Consider the following 24,005-nt stretch of genomic DNA (forward strand, 5'->3'; position numbering starts at 1 on the left):
GAAACCCCACCTCGACCCCACGGACCCCTCCAGCTTAAGATCTATTTCCCTCCTCCCACGCATCAGCAAAGCGGCGGACAAAATCGTGAATGAACAGCTATCCACCTTTTTAGAGACCTACAACCTCCTTCGCCACTCCCAGACAGGGTTCAGACCAGGACAGGGGACCGACACCGCCCTCCTGGCCGTGACAGAGGAGACTAGATCCATCTTGGACGCAGGGGGATCAGTGGCAGTGATCCTCCTGGACCTGAGCGTCGCTTTTGACACTGTGGACCATACCATCCTCCTCCACCGTCTTCACAAAACTGGAGTCACTGGGACCGCCCTGGCCTGGTTGAAATCGTTCTTAGAGCATAGGACCTTCCAAGTGGACGATAGTCACGGTCATTCCAAAGCCCTTCCCCTTCAGTGTGGGGTTCCCCAGGGATCGGCCCTGAGCCCCACGCTTTTTAACGTCTACATGGCTCCTTTAGACAGTCTCACCATTCGGCATAAAGTTGGTCATGTACGCCGACGACACCAAACTAGTCGTCTCCATCAATCAGTCCGACCAGTCCATGGAGAATCTGGTCTCCTGCTTACAGAGCATATCTAAATGGATGGGCGACTCCCGCCTCAAACTCAATGGCGAGAAGTCGGAGATTATGCTCTTAGGTGACCCGCACAAACTCCTCAAGTCTCTCGTCTGGCCACCCAGCATGGGCTCCCCCCCATACCAAAAAATGAAATCAAGAGCCTAGGCATCTGGCTTGACCAGGACCTTAGCTTCAGAGCCCAAGCGAGAAAGACAGCCGGCACATGCTTTGGTCTCATGCGAACTGCCCGGAAGATCCTCCCTCTTATCCCCCCAGTCTAGAAAAATTCTTATCCAGAGCCTCATCATCTCTAGGTTGGATTACGGGAACGCCATGTACCTGGGCGCCCCAGTATCTGTCATCAAAAAACTCCAGCACGTTCAGAATGCCGCAGCAAGACTCCTCACGGGGATGAAATCCAGATGCTCTGCTAAACCCTCCCTCAAAGCTCTCCACTGGCTCCCCATTCAGGAGCGCATCGCCTTTAAAACCCTGTGCATCTCTCACAAAATCCTCCAGGGTAAAGGTCCCTCCATACTAAAACCTCTTATCAAACCCCACGAATCCACCAGACAGCTTAGGTCAGATTCCCTTTTCCTTGCCAGCATCCCCAGAATAAAAAGAGCGCGTACGGGTGGGCGCCGCTTCGCATACAACGCCCCAAAGCTCTGGAATAGCCTCCCCCTCAGCATCTGTAAAGAAACCAACCTGCTGCCATTCCGCAGGCTTCTGAAGACCTGGCTCTTCCCCCAAAAATCCCCCCCCAGGAGCATTCCAAGCTGACACGACAGCGCTGGGACGCCCTTGGGTAGCTACGCGCTTTACAAATGCAAAATCAAATCAAACTAGAGGGGTGACTGAGGTATGCCAGGGCAGTGTGTTTGTGGGCATGGCACACAGGGAAGTGTACCATGTCGACTGTTTACTTCTGTACCAAGACACTCAGCCTGCATAGGCAGAGAGAGTGTGAGTGTGTGTGTGTACCATCGGCGTGCCCCCGGCTAAGGTCACCCGGGGGGCGCTTTCACATCATCATAACGCCGACGGCGAGGCGGTGTGACCAGCTCATCCTGTGAGAGGACCGGAGACTGAGACCACGACGCCACGTGGCGAACCCGAGCTGGGTCCTGCATATCCACGGTGCCATAGACGGCGTAGCCTGACGCAGGGGAGTGCCGGACGTCTGCGCGCCACGGTATACCCAGCAGCTTGTCTTGCTCTTGGTACAGGAGGGGTCAGGTGTCCTCCACAAGACCATGAGTTTGAGTTTAAAATTTCTTATAGAGCGCACGTCTACCAGCGGTTTCTTGGCGCTATAGCTAACCAGGTCGAGGGCTAGAAGGCTGGAGGAGCTGCTGGCGTATTATTCAAAGGACTTCGTAAACAAGGTCTTGAGGTGTTTGCGGAATTGTGGGTACAGAGGTATGGAACGAAGTTCAAAGGGAAGGGAGTTCCAGAGGATCGGGGCAAGAGTGGCAAATTTTGAGCCTCCCCACTTCTTTCTCCGGTAGCGTGGGATGGTGAGGAGGGACTGGGAGGACGAGCGTAGTTCTCTGGTGGGAACGTATGGAATGATCTCGGAAGAGATGAACGCTGGTGCCAGGCCAAGTCGGGCCAAGAAGGTGATGGAGGCGAGCTTGAATTGGACCCTGGCTCGCACAGGGCGCCAGTGTAAAGATTTCAGAAGAGGGGTAGAGTGGTGAAATTTTGGAAGTTTGAAGGCCAGGCGGGCCGCCTGGTTTTGTATCTGCTGAAGGCGCCGCAGGCTATATGCGGGGATGCCGGCATATAGGGCGTTGCCGTAATCCAGGCGGGACACCACCATGGCCAAAATGATGAGCTTGAGGGCGGAGAAAGTGAAGAAACGGGACACCCTGCGTATAGTGCGCAGTGAAAGGAAAGAAGAAGATACCACAGAGCTAACCTGGGAGTGAAGGGTGAGTTGAGAGTTGAGTTTTATGCCTAGGGTTTTGACAGAGGAAGAGGGTACAGGAGAGGGGCCAAAGGAGGGGGACCAGAAAAGAGGAGACCAGGGGCTGGATGAACCACCCGTCAATACCAGCTCGGTCTTGTCGGGGTTAAGTTTGAGATGATTGTGGTTCATCCAGTCTCTGATATGGAGCATAACAGATTGAAAGTTTAGAACAGAAGAAGGGGAAGAGGAAAGATTGAAAACAAGCTGGAGGTCATCCGCATAATTGAATACGGCGACCTCCGTCTGTTGGAGAGAAAAGATAGGCGGGCGACATATAAGTTGAACAGGAGGGGGGAAAGGGAAGAGCCTTGGGGAACCCCGCACTGGACTTTCCGGACGTCCGCTGTGAAGTCACCCAGGCGGACGGCCTGGGTCCGGTCCCTCAGGAAGGAGGAGAGCCAGACCAGAGCGGTCCCCCGATCCCCGCCACCTTGACACGGGATAGCAAGATGGTGTGATCCACCGTATCAAAGGCGGCTGAGAGATCGAGGAGCACTAGGGCCTGGGGCTGATTGGTATCCATGCCCTCCCTGAGGTTGTCCAGGACCGAGATGACAACGGACTCCGTAGAGTGTGCGGGGCGGAAGCCAGCCTGGCGGGGGGCAAGAGCTCCATGCATCTCCACAAAGGAGCTCAGAGCGCAGGTGACATGGCGCTCGAGCACCTTAGCCAAAAATGGCAAGAGGGAGATGGGGCGGAAATTGGCAGGGACAGAAGGGTCTGCCCCTGTTTTTTTCAGAATAGGCACAATAACCGCGGACTTCAAGGGGTTTGGAACTACGCCTTTAGCAAGGGAGCTGTTGAGGAGATGAAGGGGGGGGTCTGGGCAGGTAACAAAGATATGGCGGAGAATGTGGGCAGGACAGGGGTCAAGCGGAGAACCAGATTTGACCTGGGGAACTAAGGAGGTCAGATTCCCTAGTGATGCGGGGGAGGGTGGTGAGTTCACCCTTGGGAGGGGGACATTGGGGGTCAACAAAGGAGGGAGAAGGGGGAGGGATGTTGGCCTTAATGGTAGCAATTTTGTGGATAAAATAATTATTGAGGGAGTGGCAGAGTTCTTCGGACGGGGCGGGCTTAAGGGTTGTTCTGTCCGAGAACGCCATGTTGTGGACGATCGTGAATATCTCCTTAGACTGGTTTTCTGCGGCTAGGATTTTGGAGGAGAAATATGATGTTTTGGCCTCCAAGATGTCTTTTTTATACTGGGTAAGGATGGTGGTGTACTCCAGTTTTAGAGTGGGGCAATAGTTTCTCCTCCATGCCCGCTCCGCGCGGCGTACTTTTAGTTTGGTGGCCTTAAGCTCTTCGTTGAACCACCGGTTGGCATCCTTCTCACGCTTGGAAGTGATGCGCTTGAGCGGGGCGACGGAATCGCGGCCAAAGGAGAGCCACTGGTCTATGGCCTCAACCTGGGAGAGAGTGGAGAGGCCCTGCAGGGACGGGAGGGAGGAGGTGAGAAGGGAGGAGAGATTTTCCGGATTAACTCGGCCCCATGATCGAACCCAGGTGTTTTTGGGGCGGGGGGTTTGGCTGGGGGGTGGATAGGAAGGGAGAATGAAATCAGGTGATGGTCGGACCATGAGCAGGGCGAGATGGAGAGAGATTCCACAGGTCAGTTCAGGGACCAGATCTGGTCAAGCGTATGACCTTTGATGTGGGTGGGGGAGTGAACATAGGATGTAAAGTTGAGGGATTGGAGGGTATCGGAGAATTCCTTAGAGGACGAACATTCAGCAGGGTCGAAGGGCCAGAAATTGAAGTCGCCAAGAAGCAGAATGGAGGAATTATTGACTGTAATAGTGGCCAAGACATCTAAGAAGTCAGGGAGAAACTGTAGATGGGTTTGAGGAGGACGGTAAGTGAGAAAGCAGGTCAGAGGGGGAGAGGTGGAAGTGGTGCGAATCACCAGATATTCAGTGGTCGCGATGTCAGGCAGAGATAGGATTTGAAAGGGAAGATCGGCACGTGCGATGACCGCCACGCCACCCCCAGCTCTGCCAGTAGGGCGGTCGGCCCTAAGGGCATAGTAAGTGGCCGGCAAGGTGGATAATAGGGCGGGGAGGGAGTCATCGCAGAGCCAGGTCTCCGTTAGGAAGAGAAGATCTGGGGCATGAAGATCCAGCAGGACCGAGAGTTCATGCGCATGGGCGACTGCAGACCGGGTGTTAAGATAAAACGCAGTGAGGGCTTTAGGGGTTGCAGGAGGAACGATGCTGCAGGGCGGGAGAGAGGGGCCAACTGTAGGAGGGGGAATGTGAGAGGGAGCAGCAGGAGAGAGACCAAGAGAGTAGAAGCGGGAACAAGTGGCGGCTGCGATGGGCCAGGGTCCCTGGAGGTTGTGAAGTTGGTCCGGGGTATAGGTGATGAGCGGGGCAGAGTGACGCGCCCCTAGCCCCGGACAGTCGTGGACGGGCGCAGACGGGCTTGCCTTTGGCGCGCAAACGGCGCTACCGCTGCGCTCGTCCGCTGCACTTCCTGTGGATGCACATTTGTATAACAGTAGGGGCGTGGCCTGTAGGGGGCGTTGTCAGCGCGCACGCCTGTGCTGATGGCGGCCGCTCGAGAAATGCCAAGCGCGAGCAGAGCCAAGATCGTCTGTGCGCTGAGGAAGATGTCAGGTAGTGGCGCTTTCCAACACAGGAAATGAAAAAGTGACACCACACAATGTAACAATTTTTAAAAGAAGTTGTAAGTTTTAAAAACAATTAAGCAAAGTCCACGTACCACCAGCTCCCGGCTTTTCGCCTCAGGACTGGGAAAGCAATCGTCGCCATTAATGAGCGCAAGCATATCCTGAGTGCTGTTACGCTGGCCCGTTGGCCGTCGGAGGACACATAAGGTAGATGCATAGGCACTTTCCCCTGGTCCGTCGCTGGGGCAGAGCCATCTGTAGCAGTGGACCCACTCATCTGTTGTGAATGTTGCGGCTGGACTGGGGACAGGAAGCCATCTTGTTGCTGTCACGTGGAGAGCACATAGCTTTGATACACAGACCGGGCCCATTGGAAGCAGCGCAAAGAAGGGGCAGCAAATCTCTGTGTAACCCCACCGTTCTCCCCCCAAGAGTTACGAGTTACTTGCCTTTATTGGTGGCCGGCAGCTGAAGCTGCTTGACTCTGCGGATCGGACAGAGGGGAAAATGAGTGTAACCATGAGACCCAAGACTGACACTTCCACGCAAACTAACAAGCTGGATAAGTATACGGTGCAGAAAAGCACACCACAGAAGGCGACGCCAGCGGACGCACAACAGAACCAAAAGGAGCAGTCTTTATCTAATATCATGGAAGCCATCCACTCATTGGTGGCGACTATGGAAACTAAAATAGATAAGGTATCCATCGAGGTGATTCTTCTCCACGCGGACCTAAACAAGACGTCGGAAAAGACCAAGGCCAACAAGGCAAACATCGCCAAGCTGAAAACGTCTGCGAAGCGGCTGGAACAGCGGGTGAGTGACCTGTCCACCAACACCGGCAAATGGCACTTCGTCTTGATGACCAGGAAGGACGGGCCCGGAGTAACCTCCGCCTCGTAGGCATGCCGGAGGGCCTTGGGGGACCCAGTGGGGAACTGTTCATAGAGGACCTGGTTCTAAATCACCCCAAACCCAAGCGTCTATAGAAATTCTTCACGGTCGAACGCGCCCACCGGGCGCCCATCCCGAAGCCGAAACCAGGAGTGCCGTCTAGGACGATCATTGCAAAAATTCTCAATTACAGAGACAGGGACGTCATCCTACAAGAGGCAAGACAGGTGGGAGACCTACATTATGAAAGCTTCTTTCCTGACTTTACCCTGCAGGTCCAGCGGGAGAGGAGATCCTTCGTAGGTGTGTAAAGGCGGCCCTCAGGGAAAAGGGCATCAAGTACATGATGTTCTTTCCCGCCAAACTCAAGGTCCTCGCCGGCTGCAAATCCTTTTTTACTTCACCCTCGGAGGTGCAGGACTGGCTGGACAAAGACTTGCCTGCTAATGGGAGGGGAGCAGAAGATCACAACTGGAGGGAGACACAGGCACCATCTCCGGGCTCTGGCGTTCCGGAGGTTTTTGCAGTCACGAATTGCTATATCGAATAGAGTCGAAGGGCACATCGGAATGCATGGTCAAATATTCTCACACAGCAACTTCTATGGCTAAGAGGTGGGATAAGAGTCTTAAGGTCCTCAACTGGAATGTGAACGGGCTGGGGGACAGGCTTAAGCGGACTATCGTTTTACAATTTATCAAACGCCATCTCCCTGACTTAGTGCTGCTACAAGAAACCCACCTGTTAGGTAACGCATGCCAAGCACTCAATAGATGGGGATACACTCTGGCGGTCCACTCCGGCTTCACTTCTGGCTCTATAGGGGTGGGAATCCTTCTGCGCCGTTCCTTGCCCCTCCTCATTGATCACACAGACCGCAGGGCCGCTTTGCAGTGCTGTCAGGAAGGTCGCAGGTTAAATCTTCTTTCCTCTTATATCCCACCTGGTCTTCAAACCCAATCTTACATAGACCTGGGCAAACTCCTCCTCTCCCTTCCGGATGGTCTGCTGATCATGGGGGGGGGGAGGGGGGGAACACTTTAATGCAGTTGTCTCAGGAACCTTGGATAGACACCCTCCCAGAGACACGCCACAAGGGCAACGATGGCTGGCCGACTTTATAGAAGCCTTTGGACTAACAGATGTGTGGCGACTTCTGCACCCCACTGACGCCCACTTCACATTTTTCTCCGGCCCACAACACTCATTCTCCCGTTTGGATTACATACTCGCCCCGCTTCAGCAAGACACGGTCATACAGGACGCCACACACTTAGCACAAGGTATTTCAGACCACTCACCAGTTTGGGACACACATTACTGTTGGAACTAGGCGAGAGGGCTGCATAACACCGATAAATCCCTGGCACCTTAAAAGTGAAGAGCTCAGGAAAACGCTGACCATTTCCATGACTAGATACTTCGAACACAATGTTGGGACAGTGAGCTCCTCTGTAACACTGTCGGAAGCATTTAAAACAGTGCTTAGGGGAGAGGCCCTGTCAGCAATTGCCGGCCGCCGTAAAGACAAGGAGGCGCAGGTCAATTCTATTGAAAGAGACCTCGGGGCGCTGGAGGAGGCGGTGCGAGTGGACCAGAAACCAGAGTTGCTACACCGGCTGCACCTTAAAATGACAGAATATAGGGAGTTAACCACGGAGGCGGCCAAAACGGTGACTAGAGACAAGACAGGCATGATATACGATCAAGGAGACAAAGCTGGTAAACTCCTGGCGTGGCTGGATCGCAAGCAGCAAGAAAATAGAGTCGTCCCAGAGATACGCACACCCTCCGGGGCGGTGGTCACGGAGCCCCGAGATATTGTAGCGGAATTTGCAAAACATTTCCAGCAGGTCTATAGTAAGGGATCTGACCGCCCAGAGGCAGACTCCGTGGCCTTACTAGCAGACATCCGAATGCCATGATTGTCTGACTAAGACCGAGACACCCATGACCTCCCACTCAACACCGTCGAGCTGGAACGTGCAATCACGGACCTCCGCCCAGGTAAAGCTCTTGGACCTAATGGTCTTCCAATTGAGCTCTACAAGCTAAAACCGGACGCCCTTAGCTCACACCTCAAACACATGTTCGAGGATAGCAAGGCGGCGGGCTCCCTGCCACGCGACCAACGCATAGCCACCATTGTAGCCATACCAAAAGAAGGGAAGCCGAGAGAGCTGTGCTCATCAAACAGACCTATTTCGCTACTCAACGCAGAGCCGAAAATACTGGTTAAAACTCTCGCCAACAGACTCCAATCGGTCCTACCCGACTTAGTACACCCGGACCAGTCAGGCTTCATGCCCCATCGCAATACGGAACTCAACCTTCGTCGTCTCAACGGTGTATTGGGAAGGTGTCACACCCTACAGGAAGATGCAGTGGTGGTCTCTCTCGATGCCACCATGGCATTCGAAACCCTAGAATGGCCCTACATGGTCTCAGTGCTCCGTAAACTGGGTTTCGGCCCAAACTTCATAGCATGGATTGGTCTCCTCTATACGGAGCCATTAGCCCAAGTGGTAGTTAATAACAAGGTCTCCGAGGTCTTTGGCCTGGAAAGGAGAACTAGACAGGGATGCCCACTTTCCCCCCTCCTGTTCGCACTCTCTCTCGAACCGCTTGCTGCGTGGATAAGACAAGATGTATATCTTAAAGGGATTCGATAGGCCGATGGATGGGAGGATAAAATCTCCCTACACACAGATGACATCCTCCTCTACCTAACGAGACCCCGAAGGTCCATTATGGCGGTACTTGACATTTACGAGTTTCGGGAGAAACTCCGGGTTCCAGATGAACTGGAGCAAGTCTCTTCTCTACGCCCTTCGTGGTGGCCCACCTGTGCTTCCCAGTACCTGCCCAATCACGTTGGCGACAGACTGTTTCAAATACATGGGAATCTTTGTCTCCACAGACAAGGACAGGATGTACGAGAGAAACCTACTGCCACCTCTTAGACGTCTCCCACGGGACTCCATCATTTGGCAAATGCTGCCGTTGTCCCTGCTGGGCCGCGCAGCCCTTTTTAAAATGGTGGCCCTGCCGCGTTTCCTGTATGTGCTTCAGAACTACCCTGACCTGGTGCCCAACTCTTACTTTACAGCAGTGGAAGCGGCACAACGAGACCTCCTCTGGTCTGGTACGCCTAGAATTGCGCTACGCAAACTCACATTGGGTTGGTACGATGGAGGGATAGCCCTCCCAGATATCCGTAAATATTACTGGGCAGCACACCTCTCTGCGATCAACAAGGGAACATACAGTGACTGGAACGACCGAGGGTATGGGATGGACAGATGGCTCCTCCCCGGAGGGAACTATGAAGCCGCACTCTATTCTCGACCCGGCAAATACCCACTCACAGGACCAACTAAACACTCGGTACAAATATGGCACATAGCACAATGTAAACTCGGCTGGTCCAATGTCCTCACCATGGCCACTCCACTTTGGTCATCCAAAAAATTAGGCACCCAGGGAAAAACTAAAGGTTTTCGTGAATGGGATCTTATCTCCCACATTAAAGACCTATGGGGGCCCCAAGGAATCAGACCTTTTACCTATCTGCAGGAAACCTATGAACTAGACCAAACCGAATACTTTAGATATATACAAGTCAGACACTCGCTCCAGACTACCATACCCCCAGGGACCACACCCCCACAAGCCTCTCCACTCGCGGATAGACTGCTAGATGGGCACCTGCCAGAACACGCCATCTCCCTCACATATAAAAAATTTATAAACAATTCCCCCTGATACACTTCTCTCCCTTAAAGGGAGGTGGGAGGTGGATGGGCTGGAGATCGACGACGAAGAATGGATGAGTGCTTTGGCCTCCCCTAAGGAGGTCGCAATTTCATCTAGGTTAAGGCTCATTCAACTTAAAATATTACACAGAGTTTATCCCTCCTGTACTAGGCTGCAGTTAATGGGTAGAGGAAGGGAGGGGCTCTGCAGGAGGAGTTGTGGTGACACAGGCTCTTTCTTTCATATATTATGGGAGTGTTCGTTGGTGCAAAGATACTGGAGGCGTGTGGTATGCTGCATGCAAGAGGTGTGGGAGGTAACATTGCGACCAGAGGCTAAGAGATGCCTCTTAAACATCTGGGAGCCCACAGATTTGCCTACGAAAGGGAAGCTCTGGGTCACGCTGGGGCAAATGGTGGCAAAAAGAAACATTGCTCGATTATGGGGCGCTTCTGTCACACCGACACTGACTGAATGGAAAAGAGACATGGACTGGTGCATGCTGCAGGAAAAAACTGTCTACATGGCAGGGCGATGCCCGCGCAAATGGAGGTGTGGTCGTGTTGGAACGACTTCAGAGGTAACTTGTGTGAGCCTCCCCAGGTCAGCCTCTCTGGCACAGAGACCATGGACTGAAACCACTCTGCCTCAAATACTGTTGTCTTCTATGACATTTCTTTGTCAGACATGTACTATATTTATTGAGCACACAACTGCCTCTGAAAGGACTGAATTTTCCATGGTGTCGGCTGTCAGAATAGGCGAGGTGCAATAATCATTATTCATGTATGTCTGATGCTGTACCTGACTTGCTCATGCAAATGTACTGACTGCTATGTATTCACTAATTTTTGCAAATAAAAAGAGTTAAAAAAAAAAAAAAAAAGAAAGTAAGGACTAAATTAGAGTCCCATTGTGGAATAAGAAAAGGAGAAGGGGTAACCAAGTGGGATTACTCCTTCCAAAACTTCAGCACCAGAGGGGACTTAAAACGTGAAGGCCGATCAGGCAGCCGAAGAAAAGCAGAGAGGGCTGAAAGGAAGAGCCTTGCTGGGACAGGGAAAGGATAAACAGGAGAATATATGCCAGAGAAACAGATAATGGGTTAATAGATCATACTGTCCAATATTTAAAAAATGTGTTCCATCGTCTGGCGTATGTAGATTTTGTGGAGGGTCGCCTGGCTGCCAGAATAACCTTGCAGACTTACGAAGAAAGGTCAAAAGCTGCCGCCACCCAATCTCCACGCAAGGAGGCAGAGTGGGCAGGTTCAGGTGGAGGAACTTCCCCTGCAGCTGCAACAAAAGATCCTGTTGAAATGGAAGGCTGAACAGAGAATCGATGTTCATATTCAGAAGCTCGGGATACCAAACTCGCCGTGCACAATCCAGAGCCCCAAGAATGACTTGTCCAGCAGCCCCTGATCTTCTCGAGCCCTCAGCATAGGAGTGGTATGAGTGGAAAGGCTTACAGGAGGTCTGAACTCCACTCGCAACAAAAAGAGTGATTCAGCGAGAGCCGCCTTGAAAACTCCAACTTGCAAAACTGCACTTTTTTGGGAGGTATCACAGATCTAACCAAGGCTCTCCCCACTGCTGAAAGAGTACTTGTGTCACCTCCAGATGGAGACTCCACTCACGATCCGCAAGGCACCTTCAGCTGAATTAGTCTGCTCTGGCGTTCAGAGAACCGGCCAGATTCCTACACTGGATTCACTCAATTTGTATATAATTCTAATAATTAAAGGTTACTTTTTTAAACTACTTTATCTTGGAATGCTATCTTCTTCATTTCTTAACTTTGAGGTCGTACTGTTCCTGCACAATATGACATTTCTTTGATAACGTATTTGCTGCAACCAATGCAAAGCTCTGGTTTCCATTCTGTAACCTCTCAACAGACAGATTTAATTTGATTTTTGGATGAGTTGAACCACAGCCCAGTGTGGCCTCTCTTGGGCCAAGTTTAACAATCCTATTTCTTGCTACTACCGCTAACTATTACACACACTAGCTAGTTACTCACGATATGTGAAATTCCCTTTTCGGTCTCCTTGTCAGCCTTTGAGCCGTTCTGATCCAAAGAATGTTTCATAACCCTCAGAAGATGAGCTTCCAGTTCAGATTCTTTCCTGTTCTCGATCATGGTCATGTGATCCATAATCTGAAGAAAAAAAAAAGACGACCACGAGAGATGAGTGGACCTACATCGGGAGACTTGGAACATGATCAAATTAACTATTTAACTGTCAAATTATAAATATGTACTTACCTTGCCATACTATCTGATCGTGATTTCTTGTAGATTCCTCACCTCAAGTGTGAGAAGGTGGCCTGATATGCAGTGCTCACTATTCTAGTGAACACTATGTATCAGTCCAGCAACCCTTATTGATGATTGGTTGTAAGTCAACCTTATAGACCAGCTATCCTAGTAGCGTGGATACGAGCAGTCTAAGGCTAAAGACTCGAGAGGGCGTGTTAAGCCAGCTGTTTACCACACATATACCCCTTGAATACCAAGTGAAAGGACACCACACAAGTGTTATGAAAATAAACAGTTATTTATTAAGAATCACAACAGCCCTGTACTCTTTATGAGGACAGGGTACTAAGCACAAACCAAAACTCTTACAAAAATACTTAAGTTAGCACAGTATATACAAATGCCCGAGGGGCACGGAAAACCATATACTTGAAAAGTGGAATGCGAAATTACTAGCAGGTAAGTACAGTACTAATAGGCTTTGGAATCGCTAGGACTTGACTAAAGAATCGTTAGATTACTTCTAGGAGACCCAGGGGACTCGGGTGCAGTGTGTGCACTCTCACGCGAGATGCGGGACAAAGTCTATGGTAGCTAGAAATTGCAAAGTTAGTGTTCTCGGGCGAACCCGACCTGGTAGGAAGAAAACGAAAGTGGATCCTTTCGGGAATAGTGCGCATGGGCACTGACTCCTTTGTTCGATTGTTTTCCTGCAAGAGGGTGAGAATGGAGTGAGTAGTACAGAGATGTCTATGCGTATGTAATGTAAATAATGCCCTTGGATACTGAGGCTATGCTGGGGCACCGAAATGCCGAAGTTACCTAGCCCAGGGGCTGCAGCTGCATAGGACTCAAAGGACGTCGGGAATCCTCGTTGACGGACCAGGAGCCTGGAAGGAAGAAGTTGCTGGCAAGAAAGTTCGGTGGATCCAAGCCTGGATCGATGGAAGATGACACCTGAAAGCAGAGGGGACCAAGTTCGAGACTACTAGCCAGTAGTCAGTGGGCACCAGGAGGGCACCGGATGGTAGCCACCTCGACTAGGCGAGTGGGTGACGCTGTGCTCGGAAATCTCACGGACCAGGAGGCGTTGTCGGCGACCAGGATGGAGGATCGAGCTGTCCCACGAAGATAGAAGCTGTCGGCGTCGCTGGACCCAGGATTGGGCAACAAAGCCTTGGCAAATTCAAGCCCACGCGGTGGACCTAAAATGGCGTCTGGAGTGGACCAGGAGGGTCCGGGGTGCCTCTCTTGAAGAAGGAAGCAAGGGCCAGTCTGGAGCAACCAGACCAGCAGCAGTGTTGTCGTCGGGCGTCGTTCAGAAGGCCACAAGCCAGCCGGCTAGTAGCCAAACAACGCGGTGCACAGCAAACAGCAGAAGGGCCCCACGCAGATCGTGGAGATGCAGGGAGGCTGATCTTGGGTGCTGGAGCTGCGCAAGGTTGGGGCTTCTCGGACCCCAAAGCACTCACCAGTGGAAGACTCGGTGGGCTTGTTATGCAGAAGTCGTGCAGTCTTGGCGATCGTCGGTCCCTCGAGGTCTCGTCGCACTCACAGTTCTCAGCTTTGCTGTAGAGGTGAGTAGAGGTCAGAGGTGCCAGGGAAGCCGGGTCTCGTCGAGCTGGGTCGTCGGATTCGTGAAGAAGGACTTGCAGCAGACCGCAGTGTTCTTAGGATGGTGCCCGCTTGATGCAGGGTGACTACTCCTTAGCCACAAGGGAGAATCTTGAAGAAGAAATCTTGAAGTCCTTTCGAAGAAAGTCGTGTCTTGATTCCAAAGATGATCTAATTTGAACAGGGGGCCCGCTCCTATCTTTATACTAAAAAAGGGGGCTGACCCGGTGACTAGGTCCTGCCTATGGGTGGGACTAGGAGGGGGGTGGTTACACCCCTCTGCCATGCCGGACTTTCCCCAGGCCAGGGGCTGGTGTGCCCCTGGAACTGGTTCTGACCGGCCTATGCGTAGTGAGCACCGGGGTGCCACTCAGCAGTCACCTTCCTGAAAAGCCCTGCCTACCAAGGATACACAAAACCATGTCTGGGACGGTGCTAGCACCGCCCCGGACAGGAAACCCTTTGTCCCGGCCTCCCTCGCTGGAAGGACTCCCAGCAGCAGGAGGTCAGACTCGTGTCTGTGGTGGCAGCATCCATTTTGTGGAGCTGAGGCTTCAGTTAACTTTAACCGGGGTTCACAGTTACATACATGTCGTGTCCCTCTAGAAGGGTGGAATGCTAACCCCGTCGCCAGAATTGGCGAGGGGTTAGTATTCCAATTCGTATGACACCTTACTCGACATGTTTTGATAAAGCAATACCAAAGTTAGCATTTAACCGCGAGGATTATAATGCACTTAAGAGTATATGGTATGCGTTATCATGGAACAGCTATTAGGACTTGGTTCCGCAAGCTGCAGACAGGCTCAGCTCATGCCAGAGCACCATCTCACACGATTCCAAGCACTCTGCCTTCAGGATTGTCAAGGCCTGCCATAGGAGTGACTGATAGGAATCTGTGTGTCCATTTTAGGGTTAGGTATAGGTATACTACACCTACAGCAAAGGGTGATTACACGACTTTGCCCCAGCTGTCATGCAGCCAGTTGTGTCAAATTTAGGAGGCCAGCCAGGGGTGGCATAATACATGCTTCAGCCCCTGGTAGCCCTGGGTACACCCGTGCCCTGAGTTACAGGGTCTGATAGGGTGGCCCAGTACCAATTGGAAATGTACCTAGGGTACATGGAATCCATTTTAAAGAGAGAGCAGTAGGCCTGGGGTCCTGATTGGCAGGATCCCAGGTCGACTATGTCAAAAACCAGCTAAAACACAGGGCAAAAAGTTGGGGGCAACCATAGTCAGGAGGTACCTTCCTACATCAAGTATATCCCCAAGCTTCACTAAATCTAGAACTGTGCTAAGCACCAGCTCAGTAGCGCCTCTAGGTCGTGTCAACGCTGTGTTTGGCTCACAAAACAAATAAATCTAGTATCAGTAAAGCGTTGCAAATCATCTGTGAGGGAATCAAGGCGCTGAATAATAGGCATAGAGGGATTAAGTGATTTGCCATGAATCAAATCTATTTGCCAATGGCTCAGAACTTGGCAGCTCAGGTTGTTACGCCACATCCTGACAAAAGATTTAAAATGGTCGTCTGAATCTTTCATCTCACAAGCCCTTGGTGTATAAACTAGATCATCCCCGTAGAGCAAAGAAAGGATTTCTGGCCTATGTTCTAGGATTAGAAGGATAATATTCGTACCCAGTAAGCATCTGTTCTTAGCACGTAGAGCTGTAGATTCCCATGCTTTGCATACTCCTGCCATCTAGTGTTGGGTCCAGATGTTTGCATGTTGTTTTTCTTCGAAGAAGTATTTTCCAGGTACAAGGTAAGGCGACTGCTCCTTTCGGGAATAGTGCGCATGGGCACTGACTCCTTTGTTCGATTGTTTTCCTGCAAGAGGGTGAGAATGGAGTGAGTAGTACAGAGATGTCTATGCGTATGTAATGTAAATAATGAGAACTGCAACAACTACAGTTGACCGGGGAGGTGGGAGGGCCTATGTGTATCTACAGCTCTACATGCATAGAACAGAGGCTTACTGGGTAAGTAACAATCTGTTTGTGCCATGTGTGCTGTAGATACACATGCTCTTCATAGACTGTATAGCAGTTTTCTCCCAAAGCCGTGGCTAACCAGTAAATGTTGCAGTTGTTTGAAAAAGTTTTTAGCACTGCTTAGCCTAAACTGGCTTGTTGTTGTGCTAACACATCCACACAATAGTGTTTGGTAAAGGTGTGTGGTGTAGACCATGTTGCTGCTTTACATCTTTCAGCCACAGGACTTACAAAATAGGGACATATATGGCCTTTTTAGGTGAGTGGAATGCGAATGCACTCTAGGGGGTATAAAGTTATTTTTGCTTTTGTATAGCAAGTTTGAATGCATTTAACATTCCATCTTGAAATGCCAGATTTAGAGATAGGATTGCCCTTGTGAGGTGGTGCAAATGCAACAAACAGTTGCTTTGTTTTACGAAAATCTTCTGTCCTTTCAATATAATACAGTAACGCTCTCCTGACATCAAGGGTGTGAAGAGCTCGGTCTGCTACAGAATCAGGTTGAGGGAAGTACATAGGTAACTAATTGGTTAAGATGAAAAGTACAAACCACTTTAGGGATGAATTTAGGGTTATTGCGAGTTACTATCTTTATGAAGCTGAAAGAAGGGTTCTTCTAAGGTTAGTGCTTGTAGCTCACCAACTCTCCTTAATGAAGTGATTGCAATGAGAAAGTCAACTTTCCAGGAAAGGAAGTTTGAGGGACCATTGTGTAATGGTGCAAACGGTGGACCCATCAGTCTTGTAAGTACAATGTAGAGATTCCATTCCGGTGCTGGCAGTATTCTGAGTGTTATTACTCTTTTTAAGTCTTCCATAAAGGCTTTAATCGCAAGAACTTTGAACAAAGATAAATGCTGTAGGATTTGCAGATATGCAGCCACAACCGCAAGGTGCAATCGAATAGATGTGCAAGCTAAATTTGATTGCTGGAGGTGCAGAAGTTAAACAAGGTTTTGAAGAGAAGCATCTGAAGGATTAATTTAGTTTTTACAATAAATAACACATTCTTTCCATTTTGCTGCATGACTAACTCTGGCAGTGAGCTTTCTTGCTTTTTAGAATAGTCATACAGGTTAGTGGCAAATTTAAGTATCCAAACTGACTTAAGGAGCTAAATTGCAAAGGTAAGCTCCTTGGAGTCGGATTTCCACGGTTCTGGGTGAGAAGGTTGGAATTAAGGTCTAGCTTTTGATGTGGAACTACTGAGTTCAACAAGTGAGGTGTACCATGGCTGACAGGCCCATGTGGGAGCTACTAAAATCAGTGTGAGTGAGGTTTGCCTGAGTTTTCGAACCAGAAACTGAAGGAGTGGAAGAGGCAGAAAAGCATAGGCAAATATCGGACCATTTTATCCATAGGGCATTACCTTTGGAGCGATGGTGTGGGAACCTGGAGGCGAAGTTTGGGCTTTGCGTTGCCCCCCGTGAACAGATCTATTTGAAATAAATCCCCATTTTTTAAAGTATGGAAGGAGAACTTGGGGATGCATTTCCCACTCTAGTATTTGCGGTCTCCTTCTGCGGAGATCGACATTTTGATTACTGACTCCTGGAAAGTGTTCTGCCAAAAAGATGAATTTTGTAATGAATTGCCCAGTTCGGGATGTCCGAGAGGCGTGACAGCTGAGAGAATGTGCCCGCCTTATTATGGTACATAGGGCATGGCTGTTATGTTGTCCGTGCGGACTAGGACAACCTTGTATAGGAGATGAGACTGAAAATCTTGGAGTGCTAGAAATACTGCTAGAATCTCTAGATAATAGATGTGTGCGGCTGTTGTCCCAGATACCCTGAATTGTGGTATTGCGGAGATGGGCACCTGTTAGAGATGCGGTTGCTGTTACCACGGCCTGTGGAACAGGATCGATGAAAGGCCGCCCTTTTGATAAGTTTTGTGGATTCCACCACTGCAGAGAGCGATTGGTGCGGCCGTCTACCAACACTAGATCTGTTAATTGACCCGGTGACTGATTCCACTGACTTGCTAAGCATTTCTGTAGAAGATGCATGCGTAGTCCTGCGTGAGGCACTATTGCGATGCACAATGCCATCATTCCCAACAGCTGCATAAACGTTTTGGCTGTTAAGGTTTAAATTGCTTGAAACTATCAGTTTGCAAATTCTGGCTGCGTTGGGAGAGGCTAGAGCCGAGAGTGTGTGGAGGTTGCTCCCAGTGAAGAGGGAGGAGTAGGCCTAACAGCTAGGGCGGTCGACCTCGAATCTGGGGAACCAGGTTCAAGTCTCGGGAACGACGCTAAACATCCTGTGATTCTGGGCAAATCACTTATTCTCCCCTTACCTAACAAAAATGTATGTGTCCTCATGTAACGCAACTGGTGCCATGTAAAGCCCCCGGATACCAGATACGGAGTCAAGTTTGCCCTATACAAAACTCCATAATTATTGTTTAAAAAAAAAAAAAAAAAGATTGCATTTGTGAAGGCTGTAGATAAGACTTTTGCATGTTCACTGAGAAGCCCAATCCGTGGAGTAAGTTTAGCGTGGTCTGATTGTGTTTTAGACTCGATGAGTGCTGGCTTTGATGAGCCAGTCCTCTACGTAGGGGAAGACGTGAATTTGTCTTATGAGATGAGCTGCCACTACAGCTAGACATTTAGTAAACACTCTGGGAGCAGTAGTTACTCAAAATGGGAGTACCTTGAACTGATAGTGTTTGCCTGCTATTTGAAATCTGAGATATTTGCGAAGAGCTGGATGGACAGGAATTTGAAAATAAGCGTCTAGTGTGGACATAAAAACACCTTGTTGTGAAATTGGAAGCCTTAACTCAATTGAGGGGGACAGAAGAGCAAGTTATTTAAAGCGGTCCTACTCCAGAGCTCCTCCAAGGACTAGCATCAGGTTTATCACAGAAAGGAGGTACACCGCCTGGATAACAACGCACACAACAGCAAAGAGCTCTTCAGCATCGTAAAGGAACTCTCCAAACCCAGCGCCAACAACTTCCTGCCCTCTCAAGAACTGTGCGACTCACTAGCCACCTTCTTCCACCGCAAGATCGCTGAAGTCTGGATCCTCGAGGGAAGACGACAAAGTGAATCTGCTGGACGCTGATGGTGCCTGCTTGTGCAGGGTGGACACTCCTTGCCCACAAGGGAGATTTCTACAGTCTTCTGTGTAGAAAGTCGAAGTCCAGAGTTTCTTCTTGTAGAATTTCAGTTCAAGATTAATCTGATTTGGAATGGGACCAGCTCCTACCTTTATCCTGCTAAAGGGGGCTGTACTATCACTAGGTCCCTCCTATGGGTGGGACCAGGAGGGGGTGGTTACACCCCCTATCCTTTGTCCGGTGTCGCTCCAGAGCTGGGGCTGGAGTGCCCAAGCAACTGGTTTGAACCGGTGTATGCACAGGGCACCTTGTGTGCCCCAGGCATGTCTCATTCCTTTCAGCCCAGTCCTACCTAATACACAAAATCCTGTCTGGGGTGGCTAGCACCTCCCAAGGCAGGAAACCCTTTGTCCAAGCCTCCCTCGCTGGAAGGACTCCCAGCAGCAGGAGGTCAGACTTGTGTCTGCGGTGGCAGCATCCAATTTGTGATGCTGAGGCTCGAGTTGACTTTAACCGGGGTTCACAGTTAGGTACATGTCGCGTCCCTCTAAAAGGGTGGAATGCTACCCCCGTCGCCAGAATTGGCAAGGGGGTAGTATTCCAATTCGTATGACGCCTTACTCGACATGTTTTGATAATGCTATGCCAAAGTTAGCAATAACCACAAGGTTATAATGCACTTGAGAGTATATGGTATAGCGTTATCATGGAAACAGCTAAAGGACTTGGTTCCGAAAGCTGTAGACAGGCTCAGCTCATGCCAGAGCACTCTCGCACATAATTCCAAGCACTCTGCCTCCTGGATTGTTAAGGCCTGCCATAGGAGTGACTCATAGGAGTATATGTGTCCATTTTAGGTTTAGATATAGGTATACTATATCTAAAGCAAAGGGTGATTACACCACCTTGCCCCAGCTGATTGATCAGCCAGTTGTGTCAGAATTGGATGGCCAGCCAGGGGTGGCATAATACATGCTGCAGCCCCTAGTAGGCCTTGGGTTCACTCATGCCCTGGGTACCTATGGTACACTGTTCAAGGACTTACAAGAGTGACCCAATACCAATTGGTAAATGCACCTAAGGTACATGGATGTCAATTTAGAGAGAGAAAAGCTAGGCTGTGGGTCTGATTAGCAGGCCCACAGCCAGGGGAAGTCATAAACCAGTGAAGCAAAAAGCAAAAATCTGGGGTGACCATATGATTGCAGACCATACTCTCCTGCATAACTCCCCCCCAAACTTAGGGACATTAAACTAACCTTGACCAGGTGAGTCATCTTGTTCTAAGTGGAAATACCTGGAGTGACCATCTGCATTGCCATGGTCCGTCCCTGGTCTGTGCTCCACTGTAAAGTCCATCCCCTGTAGGGAAATGGACCACCTAAGAAGTTTGGGGTTTTCACCCTTCATCTGATTTAGCCACAAGAGGGGCTTATGGTCTGTCTGGATCTTGAAGTGAGTTCCAAACAAGTATGGCCTCAACTTCTTCAGGGCCCAAACCACAGCAAAGGCCTCCCTCTCAATAGCTGACCAACATTTCTCTCTAGGGGTCAGCCTTCTACTTATCAAAGCAATGGGCTGGTCATGAACATCAATATTCAGTTGATAGAACAGCTCCCACACCCAACTCAGAAGCATCTGTTTGGACAATGAAAGATTTGGAGTAGTCTGGACTCTTGGGAATAGGTGCAGTGCACATGGCCTGCTTTAGGTAATCAAATGCCTTTTGACAGCTAACTGTCCACTGAACTTTCTTTGGCATTTTCTGACTTGTCAGGTCATTAAGAGGGGTCACAATTGTCCCATAATTTCTGACAAATTTCCTGTAGTAACCAGACAGGCCCAAGAAAGCTCTGACCTGTGTCTGGGTGGTTGGAGGAGCCCAGTCCTTTATGGCCCATATCTTGCTCTCCAAAGGTTGAACCTGGCCTCCACCTACAAGGTGACCCAGATATACAACTTCACTCTGCCCTATCTGGCACTTAGTAGCCTTGATAGTGAGGCCTGCCTTTTGCAGGGCCTCCAAAACTTTCTTCAGGTGGATCAGGTGATCCTCCCAGGTGGAGCTAAAGACAGCAATATCATCTAGATATGCTGCACAGAAGTCATCCAGCCCAGTGAGAACTTGTTGACCAACCTTTGAAAAGTGGCAGGTGCATTTTTCACACCAAAGAGCATCACCACAAACTGGTTATGACCTCTTGGGGTAGAAAGGAATATGCTACTTACCAGTATGCATCTGTTCTTGGCATGTAGGGCTGCTGACATTCATATCTATGCATAGATCGCCGCCTAGTGTTGGGTCCGGATGATTGCACATTGTTGTCCTGGAAGAGTCTTCGAAGTAATACAAGATAGGTGGCTCCTCCCCTGGACTACAGTGCGCATGGGCATCTTCTCCATCCTCAGATTGCTTTTCGCCATTGTGGCAGAGATGGAGTATGATACAGTAAATGATGTCCATGCTTGAGATTAATTCAGAGTGCTACAGCTGCGACAGGCACCGGGGGAGGAGGGTGGGCGATATGAATGTCAGCAGCCCTACATGCCAAGAACAGATGCATACTGGTAAGTAGCATATTCCGTTCGAGGCATGTGGGCTGCTGAATTCATATCTGTGCATAGAATAAATAGCAGTCCGCCTGTTAGCGGTGGGTGCCCGTGCCAGCTGCAGCAGTCTGAAAAAGAGTCCTGAGAACAGCCTGTCCTACAGCAGCTTGCTGTTTGGAGTGTACATCCACGCAGTAGTGTTTGGTAAATGTATGTATGGTGGACCATGTGGCTGCTCTACATATATCCTCTAGAGGAATGTTACCTAGGAAAGCCATGGATGCCCCTAACGTGTGTGTTGAATGCGCTCTTGGGGGAACTGTTATTGTGCTTTTAGCTTTTTTATTACAAATTTGTATGCACATAACGATCCATCTGGCTATACCCGATTTGGAAACCGGGTTGCCTTTGTGTTGTGGTGAAAAGGCAACAAACAGTTGCTTAGTCTTTCTGAAATCCTTTGTCCTGTCTATGTAATACAGGAGAGCTCTTTTAACATCTAGAGTGTGCAGAGCTCTGTCTGCCACTGAATCTGGATTTGGGAAGAATACTGGCAGTTCTATCGTCTGGTTAATGTGGAACTGTGATACCACCTTAGGCATAAATTTAGGGTTGGTACGTAGCACTACCCTACTAGCATGAATCTGTATGAAAGGCTCTTGAATAGTTAGGGCTTGAAGCTCACTAACTCTCCTTAGCGATGTGATCGCTACTAGAAAGGCCACTTTCCATGTTAGAAATTGTATCTCACAAGAGTGTAGAGGTTCAAAAGGTGGTCCCATCAGTCTGGTCAGAACTACGTTCAGATTCCAGACAGGTGAAGGCGGGTGTCTAGGAGGAATCCCTCTTTTGAGTCCCTCCATAAAAGCTTTAATGGATGGCACTCTGAAAAGGGAAAGGTGCTGCCGGTTTTGTATGGTGAACCTGAGATATTTCCTGTGTCCTGGGTGTACTGGAATGTGGAAATATGCGTCCTTCAGGTCTAGTGTTGCTAGGAAATCTCCCTGACTGAGCAATGGCAGAATCTGCTGCAAAGTGAGCATGTGAAAATGTTCTGACAAGATGTATTGGTTTAGGGGTCAGAGGTCCAGAATGGGCCTGAGACCCGTCCTTTTTTGGAATTAAGATGTACAGGGAGTACACCCCTGTACCCTGTTGTTCTAAAAGGTACGAGTTCTATGGCCCCTTTTTGCAGCATGCTGATGACCTCTTGCTGCAATAAGTGTATGTGCTCTGCGGACATAGGACGGTGTCTTGGGGGTATGTTGGGTGGAGTGGAGGTTATTTCTAGACAACAGCCGGTTTGGATAAGTTGTCTCACCCACCTGTCTGTGGTAATGCCTTCCCAGACTGCTAGGAACTGCTGAAGTCTTCCCCTGACCGGTGTTATATGGTCTGCGGGCAGTGACAAGACGTCACTGTTTAGTATTGGCGAGGATCTGGCGTTATTATTTCCTCGTCCTCTGCCTTTGGTGCTGTTGCCACGGTATCCACCCCTATTGTTCTTGTTATAGGTGGTCTGTATGCCTCCTTTGCTGAAGATAAGCTGCTATTGCAGCTAAATGTATCCGTATGGAACTATATGCCAGATTGCATCTGTATAGATGTAACAAATAACAATGTTTTGAGTTGATGCATCTAGCGGATTTATGTCATTATTGGTACAATAAACGACAAAGCGCTTCCACTTTGCCGCATAGCATGCCCTGGTTGTAGGTCTTCTTGCCTCCTTGATAATATTCATACAGTCAGGGGGCAGGTTCAGGTAGCCAAACTCTATGACCTCAGGAGCCATATCGCAAGGCTCAACTGTTGCGGATCCGGGTGCTGAATGTTTCCATGGCTCTGAGTGAGGAGACTGGGTGTGAGTCACAGTCGTTGATGAGGCACCATGGAAAGTTCTAGGAACGTGGTGTACCATGCCTGCCTTGCCCATGTTGGAGCAACCAGGATGAGTGTCATTGAGTGTTGTCGCAGTTTGCGTGCCACTAGCGGTATGAGCGGTGCCGGGGGAAAAGCTTATGCAAATCTTCCTTACCAGTTCATTCACATTCTATTGCCCTGAGACTCCGGGTGTGGGAACCTGGCGGCGAAGGTTTGGCATTTTGCGTTTTCCTATGTGGCGAACAGGTCTATCTCTGGATGACCCCACCTTTGGAAGTACGGTTGGAGTACTGAGGGATGTATCTCCCACTCGTGCATCTGGTGGCTGTGTCTGCTGAGCAGATCCGCCATCTGGTTGTCCTTGCCTGGGAGGTGTTCTGCCATGAGGAACATGTTTCTTTGAATGGCCCACTTCCACATGCTTTGAGCCAGATAAGACAACTGTGGAGAGTGCGTCCCTCCCTGCTTCTGGATGTAATACATGGCAGTCATGTTGTCCGTCCGGATCAGCACGACTTTGTTGCACAAATGCACTTTGAACGCCTTCATTGCCATGAAGATTGCCATCAGTTCTAGAACATTGATGTGCATCTTTTGCTGCGTCGTCCATAGTCCCTGCACTGTGTAATGGAGGACATGCGCTCCCCATCCCTGGAGAGAAGCGTCCGCCGTCAGCACTATTTGTGGTACAGGCTCTTGGAACTGTCGTCCCCTGCAAAGGTTTTGTGGGTTCCACCAATGCAGAGAGTTGTACGCATGCCACCAACACTAGGTCTT

At 49.8% G+C, this 24,005-nt stretch overlaps 1 protein-coding gene across 8 annotated transcripts in view; it reads right to left on the minus strand.

Annotated features, from left to right (window-relative positions):
* Positions 1-24,005, minus strand: part of CKAP5 (cytoskeleton associated protein 5) — a 901,993-nt gene that overhangs the window by 61,386 nt on the left and 816,602 nt on the right. For all 8 annotated transcript variants that reach the window (XM_086959680.1, XM_086959676.1, XM_086959682.1 and 5 more), the window contains one exon: positions 11,867-12,004. In XM_086959680.1, the coding sequence (XP_086815806.1) occupies positions 11,867-12,004 (138 nt within the window). The remainder of the gene's footprint in view (positions 1-11,866; positions 12,005-24,005) is intronic.

This window comes from Lissotriton vulgaris, chromosome 2_2 (assembly GCF_964263255.1).
Source record: "Lissotriton vulgaris chromosome 2_2, aLisVul1.2, whole genome shotgun sequence".
Lineage (NCBI taxonomy): Eukaryota > Metazoa > Chordata > Amphibia > Caudata > Salamandridae > Lissotriton > Lissotriton vulgaris.